This window comes from Gigantopelta aegis, chromosome 7, assembly GCF_016097555.1.
Source record: "Gigantopelta aegis isolate Gae_Host chromosome 7, Gae_host_genome, whole genome shotgun sequence".
In the NCBI taxonomy this organism is placed as follows: Eukaryota; Metazoa; Mollusca; class Gastropoda; order Neomphalida; family Peltospiridae; genus Gigantopelta; species Gigantopelta aegis.
The window spans coordinates 37,738,091-37,758,502 of record NC_054705.1 but is presented as its reverse complement, the minus strand read 5'-3'; the positions used below and the strand labels follow the sequence as shown (position 1 = coordinate 37,758,502).

General features: G+C 38.4%; 1 protein-coding gene across 3 annotated transcripts in view; it reads left to right on the top strand.

Annotated features, from left to right (window-relative positions):
* Positions 1-1,536: 1,536 nt before the first annotated feature.
* The window catches only part of LOC121376744 (DENN domain-containing protein 3-like), a 73,842-nt gene continuing 54,966 nt past the window's right edge, over positions 1,537-20,412 (top strand). The window contains exons 1-7 of one of the 3 annotated variants that reach the window (XM_041504509.1): positions 1,537-1,757; positions 4,001-4,194; positions 8,492-8,855; positions 11,891-12,015; positions 13,773-13,918; positions 15,364-15,472; positions 19,089-19,286. In XM_041504509.1, the coding sequence (XP_041360443.1) occupies positions 4,087-4,194; positions 8,492-8,855; positions 11,891-12,015; positions 13,773-13,918; positions 15,364-15,472; positions 19,089-19,286 (1,050 nt within the window). In that variant the 5' untranslated portion in view covers positions 1,537-1,757; positions 4,001-4,086. Of the gene's footprint in view, positions 1,758-3,858; positions 4,195-8,491; positions 8,856-11,890; positions 12,016-13,772; positions 13,919-15,363; positions 15,473-19,088; positions 19,287-20,412 lie in introns of those variants that run through there. The other 2 variants (XM_041504510.1, XM_041504511.1) reach the window with 2 other exon arrangements.

The window sequence follows — 20,412 nt, the reverse complement described above, 5'->3', positions numbered from 1 at the left end:
TTAACTACAACGCCGCCGAATTCATTGAACTCTCGCATGTGATGTTGCCTATGAGAGCTTAAGGAAGCATTATGAATTTCCAGCTCATATATTTGTTATATCGAGCTAGGGCGAGATCTAGCTATAAATTGGTACATGGATATAAGGATTGAAGCCCATCGGAAGCCTCATTTTCTGGCTGGTGGTTTTCCCAGCCAGTGCTCCACGACTGGTATATCAATGACAGTCGTGATTACAGGCACATGCGCAGGAATTTTAGAAGGGGCGGGGGTCTAGAATGTGGCGTCCGACGTTTATAGGGGTGAGATAAGCTATGCTCCCCTCGAAAATATATTGAGGAAAAAGACTATTTTATTGAGGAGGGAGGGGTTTCGATCCCCGAAACCCTACCCCTGCACACGCTCATGATGCTGTCTGTGCGAAAGTGCATATGAATTATAAATTGCAGCCAATAACAAAAACAGTGCAGATTTCCTTTTACTGCGTATCTCACTGACCAAATGTCTGATATCCGATAGCCGATGACATGTAGCGGACCCATTCTATTCCTACATCACATCTGGAATTAGGGGGCGGGACGTAGCCCAGTGATAAAGCGTTCGCTTGATGCGTGGTCGGTCTGGGATCGATCTCCGTCTATGGACCCATTTGACTATTTCTCGTTCCAGCCAGTGCTATACAACTGGTGTAACAAAGGCCGTGGTATGTGCTATCATGTCTGTGGGATGGTGCATATAAAAGATCCATTGCTGCTAATCGAAAAGAGTAGCTCATGAAGTGGCGACAGCGGGTTTCCTCTTTCAATATATGTGTGGTCCTTAACCATATGTCTGATGCCATATAACCGTAAATAAAACGTGTTGAATGTTTTGTTAAATAAAACATTTCCTTCCTTCACATCTGGAATAGGAAGTGATGAAAGCAGGCGCGTATCAAGCACGGTGGAAGCAAGTAGACATTGTGAGGGTGGGGAAGGGGGCTGGTTGAGATCGAGGACGCAAAGCATAGTTTCTAGGGGGATCGGGGTTATTCTCTCCGGTAAAATTTTGAAAACTACATGTCCTGAAATGCAACTTCCTGCATTCAACAAACAAAATTCATCTCTGCCTTAAGATTTAGGCGACTACCATTAATAGTTTTGATTCAGAATTATTGCGCATGCAGGGGGATGGTTTCTGGGGGATGGTTGAGACCCGTCCCTGTTCTAAATATATCTTCCGGGGAGCATGACTCTACACCCCCCCCCCCCCCCGCCCCCTCCCATAAACGTCGGTTGCATGCACATTCTACACACACACACACACACACACACACACACACACACACGTACACACACACACACACACGTTGGTGATATATCAAAGCATACCATCGATTTGGCCAACTTTGTCGTAACAGTTGATAGTTTGAGACTAGCATCAACTGACACGATGAAGTTGGCCAACTCGACAGTTGCGTTGTAAATTTCCCCATCTCAGCATCTGCCAACTTACGACGGGGTGCGCTCAGATAGCAGTTAACTGATCGGTCGTATACGACTAGCAACTGGACAGTCGTAGAAGTCGTGAAAGCAGAAACTTGGCACACTTTGCCGTAGTAGTGGGTAGTCTGACGCTAGCGTAAGTGTACGTCCGGAATCTTGTAGAGGAGTCAAGTCCGAGTTCGAGTTCTAAATATAGAATGTCTCGTGATGGCCAAAGTTCGTCGCACCTCAAAGTTCATCACAGGTAGCTGTCGCACCTGTTAAAATAAATTGAGTAAGTTTAGTCATTCCGAAATAGTTAGTTCACGTGTAGGTATGTTTACAATATTTGGCTGTAATGCTGTTGATGACATGTAGTGTGAATTACAGGTTTAAATATAAATATTAATAAATTAGAACAAAGGCCGAAAGGGTGCTTCCGGGTTTGTAAACGCCTGCATGGCGTCTTCCGGGTTTTGCAAAAACGAAAGTAAAAAATAAATCACTAGTAATAAAAATAAAAAATAAAAAATCTTACTTTCATACACATATATAATAGGCGTCGGAATCGGGAGTGGGTGGGGAGGGTCGAGCACGAGCAAACTCCAACTGTAAATATAATCATTGTAATGCCCCCCCCCGTTGAATGTTAATTAATCCTATAAACTTGAAAATTAATTAAGAGAAAAACCTCATAGAACTTAAACACCAGTATGCATGGGTACCCTCCCCATCCCTCCACACAAAATAGTGTAAATGAATAAGCTGGGGGGGGGGGGGGGGGGAGGTAATGTTATTATATAACATGGTGATTTCGTAACATCCATTTCGTACCATTCTGCCTTGTCATTTCGTACTATAGTCATTTTGTACCAAAGTAATTTTGTACCATTGTGAAAAGTCATTCCGTACCTTAGTCATTCCTTACCATTTGCTAGACCTCCTACCTAATGACATTGTCACTTGTTAAATATTGTTACTAGTATATAAATTATAATTGTGCTAGGATATTGTAACCATCATAACATCTCTCTCTCTCTCTCTCTCTCTCTCTCTCTCTCTCTCTCTCTCTCTCTCTCTCTCTCTCTCTCTCTCTCTCTCTCTTTCTCACTCTGTCCCTTTCTGTCTGTCTGTGTGTGTGTGTGTGTCTCTTTTTCTCTCTCTCTTACTCTCTCTCTCTCTCTCTCTCTCTCTCTCTCTCTCTCTCTCTCTCTCTCTCTCTCTCTTCCTCTCTCTCTCTCTCTCTCTCTCTCTCTCTCTCTCTCTCTCTCTCTCTCTCTCTCTCTCTCTCTCTCTCTCTCTGTCTGTGTCTCTCTCTGTCTCTCTTTCTCTCTCTCTCTAGGAACTAGGAACGATATCTGGATTCGGGAGGCAGCACAGTCGGTAGCCAAATTAGCCACTGGCTAATTTTGACAAAAAATGGCTAATAAAATTTGCAAGTGGCTAAAATTTTGGCTAAGCCATTTTTTATCTTCTGATATGAACAGACGGTTACATAATCCATCTGAAATTAGCGTAATATCTATTCCGCAGCCGGTAATGAGAAACGGTGTAATCCGGAGGCATAATCTCTAATGGTAGGGGCCATGATCTCTAATATTGAGGTCTTGGGGTTGGGTGGGGGCACACTATCTAGTGGAAGGGGCACAAGCCATATTTTTATCTTTATTTAAGACAAAAACAAAATTGCCCCACATGTGGGAGACTCTTGTTCATACGGACCTTTAAACAAACATTCCCCCTGCCCTCTTTATCCGTCTAAAATTAGCATATCCCTTCCGATTAGGAGCATTGAATTTTATTTACAGTCCCGTAGGAATAGAGGCCCCCTCTTGAGGCAGTTGTAGGACATTTCCCCCCGCCAAGTCACCACCACCACCCCCCCCCCAAAAAAAACACCCCACAAAAACAAAACATATATAGCTTGGTTAGTGTGTATCTTTGTGTATTGGCCCAGAGTTAAAGTGCTCGCTTGATGCACAGTCAGTCTAGGATCAATCTTCATTGGTGGGCCCATTGGGCTATTTTTCATTCCACCCAGTGTGCCACAATTGGTAGATCAAAGGCTGTGATATGTACTTCTCTGTCTGTGGGAAGTGCATATAAAAGATCCATTTCTGCATATCTGTGTGGTCCTTAACCATGTCTGATGCCATATAACTGTAAATAAAATGTGTTTAGTGCATCATTTTTTTTTTTCAACCATGTATTTCCATCATTCTTAAAATGCATAGTGATTCACTTGCATCCCTATGATATAGCTGTTTGGTAGTAATACTAATATGAATAAATGTTGTTATCCACATGCAAGCATTTTTGTTTAATTCGGGTAAAAACCAGACTGCCCCCCTTCCCCCCCAAAAACCCCCCAAAACAAATGGGAGCCCGTATGACTTTGTATCTCTAACAACATGAAAAGTTTCTATTTTTTAGGAATTACAGAATACACAAACAACAAGTTTTAAAAATCATCAATTGTTTAAATTCAAGCCATGATGTTTTCCAACTAAAGTTAATTTCCTTTTTGCTTTCAAACAGATATGGCTGGCTGACCCAAAGAGTTACCCACACACGATGCTTTAAGAGTTATCTACCCATGCTGCCTTGAGAGTTATTCACCCACGATGGCACCAAAACTAACTGCTGAGATTTATAATCGGTTTGTGGACTTGATGCTAATAGTTGGAATTGATGACAACACTGGCTTGATATTGGTCAACAAAGACCTAGAGGTACTATATAAAAATTTCGTGCATATTTATTTATTTAAAATATGAAAGTTTAGTCTCCAACAGGTCCAACCAGAGGGTACTATAGGTTTTGTCTCTCTCCTGTCTGTCTGTCTGTCTATCTGTCTGTCTGTCCATCATTCCCACATAGAGTTTTTGGGGGACATTTTGTGTATAGCTTTATCATGTTCTGTTACAATCAAGTTTGACTTTCATAGCGATTAATCAATTTTTAACAGAGTTACTGCCCTTGATCTTTCGAGATACAAAAACTTGTAGGGCACGGTAGGAGACATGTATTGATTTAGTAGAACTTGCAGAATGTTTGTTTATAAATGAAATGCAATAATAAAAAAAAGGGGTGGGGTCAGAGTTGCATATTGACTTCCCACAACAAGTGCTTATTAATTTTTTTATTAAGTTTCAAGGACAATATATACTCTTCAAAAAAAGTAGGGGAACCTGAAATATTAATATGAACTATTAGACTACAGACATCCTAGTAAAGAACGTTCATGTCTATTTATCAACACACCGAAATACATTCCATAGTTTGCACGTGCATCACGCAGTTGCCCCGTACACGTGTGTGGGGTGTCATTCTCAATTTTGACAATTTCCAGGAAGGTCCATTAATCAATCCATTTGTCAATCTTTTTCATTCTATTGATCATACAGTTATTGTTTTGTTTTTAGTCATTTTTATTGTTTGAATTTGTGATTTACTGATAAAAAAAACGTCAACTTTCAAATTTCACTTCTGACCCCAATCGTCCTTCAAGATCTTTGGTGGTCATAAAACCTACTGTAATACTGAACTACCGGTTGTAATGTTTGCCCAATTAATTCACTATTATCATATAACCATTCCCCACAGCTAATATACCTTACAATTTTGGCAATTCTAAATTCTTATTAGAGTTTCCCTACTTTTTTTTTAAGAATATACATGTATATCTTTTTATTGTATTAAAGTTTTAAGGTTATTCATTTGTCTACATGTCAATTTCATGTCCATAAAAAGTGTCACCAGATTTTTTGTTTTACTGGTAAATGAAAATTAAATTTATTGTGAAAAGTTTAGAGTATAATATACTGATATTTTTTCTTTCTCAAAAACACCACAAACATTTAACACAGAGACAAAGACTCTTTTTCCTTTTTTTATGGGGGGGGGGGGGGGAACATTACAAACATGGATGATGATGACATATGAATGGTGAAGCTGCAGTAATTCCACAGTAATACTTCACAGGACTGCGCTCCACGCTTGCTGTCAGTTGAGCTATCTCAGTATGTGACACAGTCTGGAGTACACGGAACCTGCAGTGCATGCCGGGTAATCATCCCCCATGTGGGGGTCATACACTCGGGAGACACACCCATAATCGCACCCGTGAAGTGGGTTAAGTCAGTGTACGTGGCTTTACACCTACCCATTGAGCCTAGCGGTGCACTCACTCTGGGTTGGAGCCGGTGGTTTCATCTGATGACTACATGTCAGAATTACCAAATGTTAGACATCCAATAGGCGATGATTAATTAATCAATATGCTCTAGTGGTGTCGTTAAACAAAAACAAACTCTTAAAGGGACATTCCTGAGTTTGCTGCATTGTAAGATGTTTTCGACTAATAAATATTTCTACCATTACGTTTAAAATATCAGTGTCTGTATATTCAATGTGTTTCTGGTCGTCTTAATATTTGTAAGAAGCCCAAACTGGATTTTGTCTTCAAATAATTTCGTACATACGAAAAAAACATATTTTAGGAAATAAAATGAAATTTAACCTAATACAAATATAACAATGATCAGAAACACGTTTAATATACAGCCACTAATATTTTATGCAAAAAAATATATTATATATGTAATTACAATCGTTAAAAAGTCTCTGTTAGTTGATAACACCTTAAACATTGCAGCAAACTCGGGAATGTCCCTTTAAAGGCATACTGTCACAGATTTAAGGACCTTATTTCTCCAAAAGTGGATAATAAACTTATTTCTCCAAAAGTGGATAATAAACTTATTTCTCCAAAAGTGGATAATAAATGAAAATTACATCAATGTTTAGAAACCAAATCTGGCTATTGAATCACCTTAACTAAACCATGATGGAGTGAAATCCATGTCAATCCTCTTGGCAATATTAATTTTTTAAATTATGGACGATTGCCATAATTCAAAGTATGATGGTTAAGTAGATTGTTGAATAAAGTACATTCAGGGACAAATGAAATACAAGGTCTGTCCGGAAAGTATCCAGCCATATATAATAAAAAAATATATGGCTTACCTACTGTCCGAACCAAAATGTTAACAACTACAAAAAATTACTCTCCTACCTTTAATTACCGTTACATTTCCCCCAAATTTTGTTCACACACAAGTTGTGAAAAAACCATTACAGTGACACAGATTCCACATATATGAGACTGTAACGATGTTGCCAATATCGACTTTGCTGAGATAGCATAGGGCAAAATACATGCAGTTTTCTGCTGTCTGCCATTTTGCTTTTTTATGGAATACTCTTCAAGAGGGGTGAAAGCCTCCAAAGTATGTGACATAATTAATATAAAATCAATGATCTTTAGTGGTATATTTAAACAAACAAAAAATAATTAAAAAAATTAATATGACGTCATCATGTTTGCTTTTATATGATAACATGTTATGACATTGCTAGATTAAGACATATCCTTTCACCCCTCTTGGAGAATATTCCATAAAAAGTCAAAATGGCAGCCAGCACAAAATTACATGCTTTTTGCCCTATGTGATCTCAGCGAAGTCGATATTGGTGACATGGTTATCATCTAGTATGTGGAATCTGTGTCATTGCAATGGTTTTTCCTAGATTTCTGTCAGGACAAAATGTGAGTATAAAATTTAACGAAAAATAAAGGTAGGAGAGCAATTTTTCGTAGTTGTTAACATTTTGGTTCGGACTTTAGGAAAATGCCGCCTTAATCCCCTTCAAAGTACTCCCCTTGGGACCTCATACACTTCTCCCAGTGTTCCTTTCATTTTGCAAAACAGTGCAAAGTCCTTTTTGGGGATCTCCATCAGCATCTTCGTCACATTCTCCTTAATCTCCTCCACGGTCTGAAATCTCCTCCCTTTCAACGGCGATTTCAGCTTTGGGAAAAGCCAGAAATCGCAGGGAGCCAAATCTGGGCTGTAGGGGGGCTGAGAGACCTGGGAGATGCGATGTTTTGCCAAAAAGCTCTGCACGAGACGTGAAGAATGGGCGGGCGTATTGTCGTGATGAAGCTGCCAGTCATCACTTGCCCACAGGTGTGACCGTTTTCTTGTTACTGCATCTCTCAGCCACTGAAGAACTTCGATGTAGTACTCCTTCGTTATTGTCTGGCCTGGAGGAGCATATTTGTGGTGAACAACACCTTCATGATCAAAAAACACCGTCAACATGACTTTGACATTGCTCCGACTTTGCCGCGCCTTCTTCAGACATGGAGACAAAGGCGTCTTCCACTGGGAAGATTGGGCTTTTGTTTCAGGGTCATAGCCATAGACCCACAACTGATCTCTGGTTATGATCTGATTGAGGAAATGTGGATCACTTGTAGCGTTTTGAAACATGTCCGCTGCAACAACAGTACGAAATTCCTTCTGCTCTTGTGACAGAAGATACGGAATGAATTTTGCTGCCACACGTTTCATGCCAAGATCCTCCATCAAAATCTGTGAAACAATAGTCTGTGGAATCCCTAGATCTTCTTCTAATTCTTGCACTGTCAATCGCCGATTTTTCTTGATTGCAGCCCGCACACATTCAACATTTTCGGGTGTTCTGCTTGATGAAGGCCTTCCAGAACGTGGATCACTTTCACAGGATTCCCAGCCATCTTTAAAGCGTCTGTACAAATTTTTTATTTGGACATCACTAATCATTCTCAAAAGCATTCTTAATCACTCGAGTAGTTTCCGCAGACGAATGTCCAAGTTTGTAGCAAACCTTGATGCAGATTCGCTGATCTACTCACTCGGCCATTGTGAATGCGACAGTAACACAGCACCCACGCTTGCTCAACGAAGTCTGCCAGCCAAACAAATAGTGCCAACATGATTGTGGATGATTATACACATGCAGTACATGCCTGGCTCAGTGCGTGCCAAGTTACATCAAAATCGCATTACCAGTTCTGAAGATATTCACAATGGCTGGATACTTTCTGGACAGACCTCGTACATATGTTTCACGTAATGCTTTGTTAGGCCATTTAATAGGTCAGTGATCTGTGCCTTTAACTTTTTCTTATGTCCACAGAATGACCGGTTTGATCAGACCCTCCAGAACATCTATTACCAAGAATACGATGCCCAAGTTCTGGCCGCAGTTTCAGCAACGAAGGCCATCCATTTCCACCCGGAACTCCAGGAAGACCCCTTCTACCCGCCCCTACAGGTTTCTTCTCTAGATAGCTCCGGAGAGCACGTGATGCACTCGATTCAGTTGGAGTCGAGAATCCGGTCGCAGAGTTTCACGATGAAGGAGAAGAAACGGTGCATCACGGTGAGTGCGGAGGTGATGAAGCGCCATCTGTCGGATAGGCAGTCCACGGCTATTGGACAAGCAGAGCTACCACTGTCAGTCGAGACGATACGATCCGTGCCTTCTTTCTGTTTCCCAGGTACTAGCAATTAATTTTTATTATTTGTTTTTATTAATATCATCATTTTTAAATCCAACTGCCCCCTTTTCTTTTACTCCTTTGAATTCCATCTCCTTTCTTCCCGATCTGGCATCTCCTCCTATCTTTCAATTTCTCTCGCTGTCCACCTCCACACCCCAGTCCTTGTCTCTCCAACTGTGACATGTGCTTGTCTCTTGTGGCTTTCCGAGCCACACACCTGTCATTTCCCATCAGCTTCAACTGTGGGCTTTGTCTGACCACTTCAGAGAGTGTTCAGTATGGTATGTAGTTACTATAGGTAGTACTAAACCAAATAACTTCCGGCTGGGTCAAAGTTCGAGGTGCACCCAACTTTTGATAGAGAAGTGAACACCACAAGTCCTGTGATTGGTTATAAATGAGAGTGTGTTGGTTGTAAAAAATAATAGTTTCATCTGGGTAAAAAAAATGTGCAATTTTATTTCATCTAGTACCAATGTGTCAAGTAGCCTTGTGCTTGAAACATGTATGGGGTACATGTAAAAAAAAGTACTCAAATTTTGTGCGAAACTAGGGTAGTCATAGACGCTACCCGTTACCTCAGAAACGAGCAGCTTGACCCCCATTTTTTTCTGATTCACTTTAAGTGTAAGGGGTGGTAGTATTTATATCCGTGGCGTTTATGTCGGTTGATACGTTGCAGGTAGGAGTTTTAGCCACATATGTTACTATTGTCGTCTATGGGATTTGATTTGGTACTATACACCCTATAGCACATATTCAGTGCATAATAAAAAAATATTATGGTTTTATCATTTTATTTAATTAAACTATACTGGTTGATTAATTAGCCATCACTCGATCATGCAAGTTCACAATGACCTTGACCTTGACAATAATCTCTGTACATGGCTCTGAATGGAGTTTGAATCAAAGTTAGCACTGAAGAAAGTTGGTTTTGGCCTATAATTCATACTGTAAAGATTTCAATAATTTCTTTTTACATGGTATTTGACTTGCCATATACAACTGCTCTTAAATATGGTATTATATATAGGCAACCTGAACTAAGATTTTAATAGCAATTTATTTTTATATTAAAAATAGCATGTGCCAATAGTGGGTTAATGTCTTTAGTTTCCATTAACATTGTTAATTTCTTATGTATGAAATTCTGAAAACTCAAATTTGTAAAGAAGTTGATTTTTATTGTCATTTTGACTTATTTATAGGGTGCTAAGTTATATTTTAGACAAATTTGTAGTTTTATGCAAAATTTAAAGTAAATTTGAAGAAAAACTTTACCAAAAACATACTTAAATTTGTTGTCACTATTGTGCCTTCTGTTCTTATTTGTACATAACAATAAGGTTGTTAAACATATACTTAGATCTCCAGATCATTTTTTTCTCTTAATAATCACTTAGTTAGCTATCATGAAAAGCATTTTGAGTTTATACTAGATTCAGAACCAATATTTTCAGATTTGATTATCTACCTTGGATTGAGTTGATAATTTATTTTATTGTTAAAGCTGTATTACCTAATGTTACTAGCTAAATAAAATGCTGGATTACAGATTGTAGGAATACATCTAATGTACATATTGTATTCATCTGGATTAGAAAATAATGCAAGAAAATAGATGTTCGGGTAATTTTGTCATTTAAAAATAGTTTTTTTCAGTAATTAATCAAAAATAAATGTGTTAAAGCTGCATGATTATTCCAGATATCACAACTATTAAAACCTCCAACTACAGTAGGCTATAAATAAAATACAGTCAGGAATATTGGTGGCTGCCAATAGTTTTGATGGTTCATTATGAAAATCAGCATGGCCGATGGATTTAAAATTCGCACACCTAGTAACTTGAAGACACCCACACCCAGCATACAGGATTTCCTTCCCAACACTAATGTTCAGGACATTAAGTCATTACTTCATACAGGTACAGTCATGTTTGTGTTTCCTTCCTCAGACAGTGTATTTTTTTAATACTGATATTTCTTTGACGTGCCTGTTAAGGTCTTCATAATCTAGGGGTCAATCAAGTGCATGTGTTTTAATGGAATTCTTTAAAGGGGTAGAGGTACTCTGACTATCTTTGTTGCCTCTACATATATACACACCCAACTGAAAGTAAATATCTTCTGGAGTTTTATTTTAAAACATTTTGTTGTTTAATATGACATAATGCATTTGTACAAAACTATATGCAATATATATGCTTTTTGAGGTGTACATTATATTAGGTTGCACTGTAGAAACAACAGTTTCAGTGAGGTTGTCAGTTTATGTCAGAATACACCAGATCCTGGTTGTCATAAAGACACATAGCTGGACACTTTTTGAAAAATGTATGTTATCAGTATAGGTAGTACTAAACCAAATAACTTCCGGCTGGGTCAAAGTTTGAGGTGCACCCAACTTTTGATAGAGAAGTGAACACCACAAGTCCTGTGATTGGTTATAAATGAGAGTGTGTTGGTTGTAAAAAATAATAGTTTCATCTGGGTAAAAAAAATGTGCAATTTTATTTCATCTAGTACCAATGTGTCAAGTATAGCCTTGTGCTTGAAACATGTATGGGGTACCTGTAAAAAAAAGTACTCGAATTTTGTGCGAAACTAGGGTAGTCATAGACGCTTGACGAGCAGCTTGACCCCCATTTGTTTCTGATTCACTTTAAATGTAAGGGGTGGTAGTATTTATATCCGTGGCGTTTATGTCGGTTGATACGTTGCAGGTAGGAGTTTTAGCCACATATGTTACTATTGTCGTCTATGGGATTTGATTTGGTAGTATACACCCTTTAGGTATTGTTAAGAGGCACTTGTAACCACCTACTATCTCCCCTACAACTGGCGGTCGTTAGTTGGTGCCGTGAGTCAGACCAGCTTTGTTACCGGCAGAGGATGAGGATGCCAGGTGGGTGCACAGAAGTACAGAGACTGCAAACATTGAGTTTACAAAATAAACTTGTGTAATAAATATGAAGCAAAAGCAAAGTATGTGAAGTTCTGAATACATGTATTTCATATTACTTTCAGACCATGCTAAGGTGTATTGTCAGAAGCCAGACACGCACGTCCATTTCCTCGTGTTTACTGACGACTACGGGAGAAAGACATACGCAACTTGTATCACGTTCTACAAGCCATATATCATTCAGAAGGTATATCACTCTGTTTCACAGTCACCATGGGTAGTGCCAGAATTTATTTTGTTCTTTACTATTTATTTTTTTATAGACTTCTCAAACATGTCACAAAGTGATACAGATTTTTTGTTTTATATGTTAGAATATCACACATTTTCATTTCAACTTATTTTCATGCTTATATCCAACAAACGTTCAAGCATGCTGTCCTGGGCACACACCTCAGCTATCTGGGATATCTGTCCTGGATAGTGAGTTAGCTGTTAGTGGTTAGTGAGAGAGAGCAGGGTGTAGTGGTCTTACACCTACCCACAGAGTCGCTAAAACTCACTTTAGGTGGGAGCCGGTACTGGGCTGCGAACCCTGTACCTACAAGCCTTATGTCCGATGGCTTAACCATGACAGCCAGTTAAATATCAGACAGATTGATACAAAAGCTGTAGTGTTTTTCTTTCTATTTATATTAATACTTTGTATTATTGAGTGTTATTGTTCTAGAAGTAAAAAATAATTTAATTATAGGGATTGAGTGCTATTCCGTTTAGGTTCATATAGGTATGAATAAAATAATAAAAAGCATGGCAAATGTTTGCATGAATGTGTCACCATTTCACACAGTTTAATTGCTGCACATGCTTATTTTTCTGTTTCTGTTTTTTAAATTAAAAAAAAAAGGATTCTTAAATTCCACTGCCCCATTTTCTTTCTCTTCTTTTAATTTCTTTCCAATCTGTCAGCTTTTCCTATCTTTCAACTTCTTTTTTGCAGTCCATCTCCACATCCCAGTCCTTGTCTCTATGTTTATTTTGGTAGAATTCTGAAGCTGTCCACCTTCCACATCACAGTTCTTGTCTCTATGTTTATTTTTGTAAAATTCTAAACGTAGACCATTGAGTTTGCTGTCCACCTTCCACATCACAGTTCTTGTCTCTATGTTTATTTTTGTAAAATTCTAAACGTAGACCATTGAGTTTGCTGTCCACCTTCCACATCACAGTTCTTGTCTCTATGTTTATTTTTGTAAAATTCTAAACGTAGACCATTGAGTTTGCTGTCCACCTTCCACATCACAGTTCTTGTCTCTATGTTTATTTTGGTAGAATTCTGAAGCTGTCCGCCTTCCACATCACAGTTCTTGTCACTATGTTTATTTTGGTAGAATTCTGAAGCTGTCCGCCTTCCACATCACAGTTCTTGTCACTATGTTTATTTTGGTAGAATTCTGAAGCTGTCCACCTTCCACATCCCAGTTCTTGTCACTATGTTTATTTTGGTAGAATTCTGAAGCTGTCCACCTTCCACATCCCAGTCCTTGTCACTATGTTTATTTTGGTAGAATTCTGAAGCTGTCCACCTTCCACATCCCAGTCCTTGCCACTATGTTTATTTTGGTAGAATTCCAAAACAAAAGACCATTTAGTTTTCTGTTCACTCATACACATCCCATTTCTTGTATCTATGTTTATTTTTGAAGAATTCTGAAACATAGAGTTTACTGTCCACCTCCACATCCCAGTCCTTGTCTCTGTGATTATTTTTGTAGAATTCTGAAACATAGACTATTGAGTTTACTGTCCATCCCTACTTTCCTGTTCTTGTCTCTGTGATTATTTTTGTGGAATTTCGAAACGAAAGACCATCAAATTTGCTGTCCAACTCCACACCCCAATTCTTCTCTTTATGGGTTTGTTTTTTTAGAACTCCAAAATGAAAACAATTGAGTTTGCCATCTACCTCCACATCCCAGTTCTTGTCTGTGTTTATTTTTATAGAATTTTGAAACAAAGACCATTGAGATGAGTCTTGATGTGAAGAATTCCGTACCTATGTCGGACGAAATCAAAGGATATTTACCACAGTGCTGCGTGCTGATCTCAAAATATCCGTATTTCTACACCATGAAGGAGTGTCTGTCATGGTAGGTTATTATCTTCGGTGTTAATGTTTCAGAATTTAGTATTCATCGAGAGAAAGAATTTATGTCAAACTAATTGAGGGAAAATCTTATATTGTTTTACCTGTTTTACATAGAAAATACTACCATAGAGAATAGTACATGAGTGACCATTAGATACCATAGAGAATAGTACATGATCGAGTGACCATTAGATACCATAGAGAATAGTATGTGAGTGACCATTAGATACCATAGAGAATAGTATGTGAGTGACCATTAGATACCATAGAGAATAGTACGTGAGTGACCATTAGATACCATAGAGAATAGTACATGAGTGACCATTAGATACCATAGAGAATAGTACATGAGTGACCATTAGATACCATAGAGAATAGTACATGAGTGACCATTAGATACCATAGAGAATAGTACGTGAGTGACCATTAGATACCATAGAGAATAGTACATGAGTGACCGTTAGATACCATAGAGAATAGTACGTGAGTGACCATTAGATACCATAGAGAATAGTATGTGAGTGAGTGTTAGATACCATAGAGAATAGTACATGAGTGACCGTTAGATACCATAGAGAATAGTATATGACTGACTGTTAGATACCATAGAGAATAGTACACGAGTGTCCGTTAGATACCATAGAGAATAATACAAGTGACTGTTAGATACCGTAAAGAATAGTACATGACTGACCGTTAGATACCGTAGAGAATAGTACATGAGTGACTGTTAGATACCATAGAGAATAGTACATGACTGACTGTTAGATACCATAGACAATAGTACATGACTGACCGTTAGATACCATAGAGAATAGTACATGAGTGACTGTTAGATACCACAGAGAATAGTACATGACTGACCGTTATATACCATAGAGAATAGTACATGACTGACCATTAAATACCATAAAGAATAGTACAGGAGTGACTGTTAGATACCATAGAGAATAGTACATGACTGTTAGATACCATGTATCATACAAGTTGTTTTAAAATGTATCTAACGAGCAAACGTGAGATGGATACATTTCAAAATTAAATAGGAGAATTGGTGTCGATCAGGTTTTAAAAGTGGGGCAGACTGATATATAACTTATATTACATTGCTTTAGAAAATATTAACATAAAACCCCCCGAATAATCTATTGTTAATCAGTTGATGATTCTAAATAAGAAAAGGTGTATTTCACTGTAGTTTTTTTAGTGTACTTCAGTATGGTTTTGTTGTGTATTTCAGTATGGTTTTGTTGTATATTGAAATTTGGTTTTGTTGTATATTTAAATGTGGTTTTGTTGTGTATTTAAATGTGGTTTTGTTGTGTATTCATTATGGTTTTGTTGTATATTTAAATGTGGTTTTGTTGTGTATTTCACTATGGTTTTGTTGCATATTTCAGAATGGTTTTGTTGTGTAATACACTATGGTTTTGTTGTGTATTTCAGTATGGTTGAACACATAAACCAAGACGTCCAGGAGATGTTCACATTCGTGAAGGACTACACTCACTTGTTGACAATGGCTCCCGTCCCCCCGGCAGGCAATGTGGCAATTGTAAGTCAAGATAATAATATTATCTGGAAAGAAAGAAATTAACCATGACCTAGTTTTTACCATACACCACATGTGACTTATACATCACAAGTAATCGTGAAAATTTTGTGGATTCAAAACATTAAAATAATGTTCTGTGTATAAAAAGGATACCAGTATCATATTAATATGCTGCTCATAAGTAATTTAGTAATGTCATCTTGTTAGATATACACGGTCAGAATTGTCTTTATAACTATAATAAGATTAAATGGGTGTGTAATAATAATGTTTCATGTTTCACAGACTGAAACTGTTCCATCTGAAGATCATGTATTTTAATGTGTGTGTTTCACAGACTGAAGATCATGTGTTTTAATGTGTGTGTTTCACAGACTGAAGATCATGTATTTTAATATGTGTGTTTCAGAGACTGAATGATCATGTATTAATTTTAATGTGTATGTTTCAGAGACTGAAGATCATGTATTTTAATGTGTGTGTTTCAGAGACTGAATATCATGTATTTTAATGTGTGTGTTAGACTGAAGATCATGTATTTTACTGTGTGTGTTTCACAGACTGAAGATCATGTATTTTAATGTGTGTTTCACAGACTGAAGATCATGTATTTTAATGTGTGTTTCACAGACTGAAGATCATGTATTTTAATATGTGTGTTTCAGAGACTGAAGATCATGTATTTTAATGTGTGTTTCACAGACTGAAGATCATGTATTTTAATGTGTGTGTTTCAGAGACTGATTGATGATCATGTATTTTACTGTGTGTGTTTCAGACACTGATCGATGATCATGTATTTTACTGTGTGTGTTTCAGAGACTGAAGATCATGTATTTTAATGTGTGTGTTTCACAGACTGAAGATCATGTATTTTACTGTGTGTGTTTCAGAGACTGAAGATCATGTATTTTAATGTGTGTGTTTCACAGACTGAAGATCACGTATTTTAATGTGTGTGGTTCAGTGACTGAAGATCATGTATTTTAATGTGTGTGTTTCAGAGACTGACAATAATGTATTTTAATGTGTGTGTTTCAGAGACTGAAGATCATGTATTTTAATGTGTGTGTTTCAGAGACTGAAGATCATGTGTTTTACTGTGTGTGTTTCAGAGACTGAAGATCATGTATTTTAATGTGTGTTTCAGAGACTGAAGATCATGTATTTTAATGTGTGTTTCAGAGACTAAAGATCATGTATTTCAATGTGTGTTTCAGAGACTGAAGATCATGTATTTTAATGTGTGTGTTTCACAGACTGAAGATCATGTGTTTTAATGTGTGTGTTTCAGAGACTGAAGATCATGTATTCTACTGTGTGTTTCAGACTGAACATCATGTATTTTAATGTGTGTTTCAGAGACTGAAGATCGTGTATTTTAATGTGTGTGTTTCACAGACTGAAGATCATGTATTTTCATGTGTGTTTCAGAGACTGAAGATCATGTATTTTAATGTGTGTTTCAGAGACTGAAGATCATGTATTTTAATGTGTGTTTCACAGACTGAAGATCATGTATTTTAATGTGTGTTTCACAGACTGAAGATCATGTATTTTAATGTGTGTTTCACAGACTGAAGATCACGTATTTTAATGTGTGTTTGAGAGACTGAAGATCGTTTATTTTAATGTGTGTGTTTCAGAGACTGAAGAATGTGTGTGTTTCAGAGACTGAAGATCATGTATTTTAATGTGTGTTTCACAGACTGAAGATCATGTATTTTACTGTGTGTTTCAGAGACTGAGGATCATGTGTTTTAATTTTAATGTGTGTGTTTCACAGACTGAAGATCATGTATTTTAATGTGTGTGTTTCACAGACTGAAGATCATGTATTTTACTGTGTGTGTTTCAGAGACTGGAGATTACGTGTTTTAATGTGTGTGTTTCAGAGACTGAAGATCACGTATTTTAATGTGTGTGTTTCAGAGACTGAAGATCATGTATTTTACTGTGTGTTTCACAGACTGAGGATCATGTATTTTACTGTGTGTGTTTCAGAGACTGAAGATCACGTATTTTAATGTGTGTTTGAGAGACTGAGGATCATGTATTTTACTCTGTGTGTTTCAGAGACTGAAGATCATGTATTTTAATGTGTGTGTTTCAGAGACTGAAGATCATGTATTTTCCTGTGTGTTTCAGAGACTGAAGATCATGTGTGTGTTTCACAGACTGAAGATCATGTATTTTACTGTGTGTGTTTCAGAGACTGAAGATCATGTATTTTACTGTGTGTTTCAGAGACTGAAGATCATGTATTTTAATGTGTGTTTCAGAGACTGAGGATCATGTATTTTACTCTGTGTGTTTTCAGACTGAGGATCATGTATTTTCCTGTGTGTTTCACAGACTGAAGATCATGTATTTTAATGTGTGTGTTTCAGAGACTGAAGATCATGTATTTTACTGTGTGTGTTTCAGAGACTGAAGATCATGTGTGTGTTTCAGAGACTGAAGATCATGTATTTTAATGTGTGTTTCAGAGACTGAAGATCATGTATTTTACTGTGTGTGTTTCAGACTGAAGATCATGTGTTTTACTGTGTGTGTTTCAGAGACTGAAGATCATGTATTTTAATGTGTGTTTCAGAGACTGAAGATCATGTATTTTAATGTGTGTTTCAGAGACTCACAGAAAGATCATGTATTTCAATGTGTGTTTCACTGAGACTGAAGATCATGTATGAATATCATGTGTGTGTTTCACAGACTGAAGATCATGTGTGTGTTTCACAGACTGAAGATCATGTATTTTACTGTGTGTTTCACAGACTGAAGATCATGTATTTTAATGTGTGTTTCAGAGACTGAAGATCATGTATTTTAATGTGTGTGTTTCAGAGACTGAAGATCAGGTATTTTAATGTGTGTGTTTCAGAGACTGAAGATCATGTATTTTAATGTGTGTTTCACAGACTGAAGATCATGTATTTTAATGTGTGTTTGAGAGACTGAAGATCGTTTATTTTAATGTGTGTGTTTCAGAGACTGAAGATCATGTATTTTAATGTGTGTTTCACAGACTGAAGATCATATATTTTACTGTGTGTTTCAGAGACTGAGGATCATGTGTTTTAATTTTAATGTGTGTGTTTCACAGACTGAAGATCATGTATTTTAATGTGTGTGTTTCACAGACTGAAGATCATGTATTTTACTGTGTGTGTTTCAGAGACTGGAGATTACGTATTTTAATGTGTGTGTTTCAGAGACTGAAGATCATGTATTTTAATGTGTGTGTTTCAGAGACTGAAGATCACGTATTTTAATGTGTGTGTTTCAGAGACTGAAGATCATGTATTTTACTGTGTGTTTCACAGACTGAGGATCATGTATTTTACTGTGTGTGTTTCAGAGACTGAAGATCATGTATTTTAATGTGTGTGTTTCAGAGACTGAAGATCACGTATTTTAATGTGTGTGTTTCAGAGACTGAAGATCATGTATTTTACTGTGTGTGTTTCAGAGACTGAAGATCATGTATTTTAATGTGTGTGTTTCAGAGACTGAAGATCATGTGTTTTAATGTGTGTTTCAGAGACTGAAGATCATGTATTTTAATGTGTGTGTTTCACAGACTGAAGATCATGTATGTTACTGTGTGTTTCAGAGACTGAACCTATTCCATCTGAAGATCGACCTGTACCCGGCCGACTGCCCGGAGAAGCCGGTGGTGGACATCCCGCTCCACCTCGTCTTCCTCTCCTTCTCCATCGACGACGTCCTCACCATCTTCACGGCCATCGTCACCGAGCAGCGCATCGTCTTCCTGTCCTCGGCCTACAGCCTGCTCACCATCATCATGGAGGTAATATGGGGAGTGGGAAGGTTGAGGCCTGCTCACCATCATCATGGAGGTAATACGGGGGTGGGGAGGTTGAGGCCTTCTCACCATCATGGAGGTAATACGGGGGGTGGGGAGGTTGAGGCCTGCTCACCATCATCATGGAGGTAATACAGGGTGGGGAGTTTGAGGTCTGCTCACCATCATCATGGAGGTAATACGGGGTGGGGAGTTTGAGGTCTGCTCACCATCATTATGGAGGTAATATGGGGGGTGGGGAGGTTGAGTCCTGCTCACCATCATCGAGGTAATATGGGGGTGGGGAGGTTGAGGCTTGCTCACCATCATCATGGAGGTAATACGGGGGGGTGGGGAGGTTGAGGCCTGCTCACCATCATCATGGAGGTAATACAGGGTGGGGAGTTTGAGGTCTGCTCACCATCATCATGGAGGTAATACGGGGGGTGGGGAGGTTGAGTCCTGCTCACCATCATCATTGAGGTAATATGGGGGTGGGGAGGTTGAGGCTTGCTCACCATCATCATGGAGGTAATACGGGGGGTGGGAGGTTGAGGCCTGCTCACCATCATCATGGATGTAATATTGGGGGGGGGGGGGGTTGAGGTCTGCTCACCAGCGTAATGGAGGTAATACGGGGGATGGGAGGTTGAGGCCTGCTCACCATCATCATGGAGGTAATACGGGGGTTGGGGATGTTGAGGCCTGCTCACCATCATCATGGAGGTAATACAGGGGGTGGTCAGTTTGAGGTGTGCTTACCATCATCATGGAGGTGATACAGGGGGTGGGGAGGTTGATGTAATACGGGGGGGGGGTGCTCACCATCATCACAGAGGTAATAGGGTGGGGTTTGAGGAGTGAGACCTCCTTACCATTATCAAGGGGGTTGATGGGGGGGGGGGATTCATCTCCTACAGTCTGCTCACAATTCTCATGGAGGTAATGGGGGAGGGTTTGATGGGGGATATTAATTTTCTACAGTCTACTCACCATCATCATGGAGGTAATGGGTGGTTGGGGGGAGTTTTTGAGGGGGAGATTCATTTTCTATAGTCCACTCACCATCATCATGGAGGTAATGGTGGGTTGAGGGGAGATTCATTTTCTACAGTCTACTCATCATCATGGA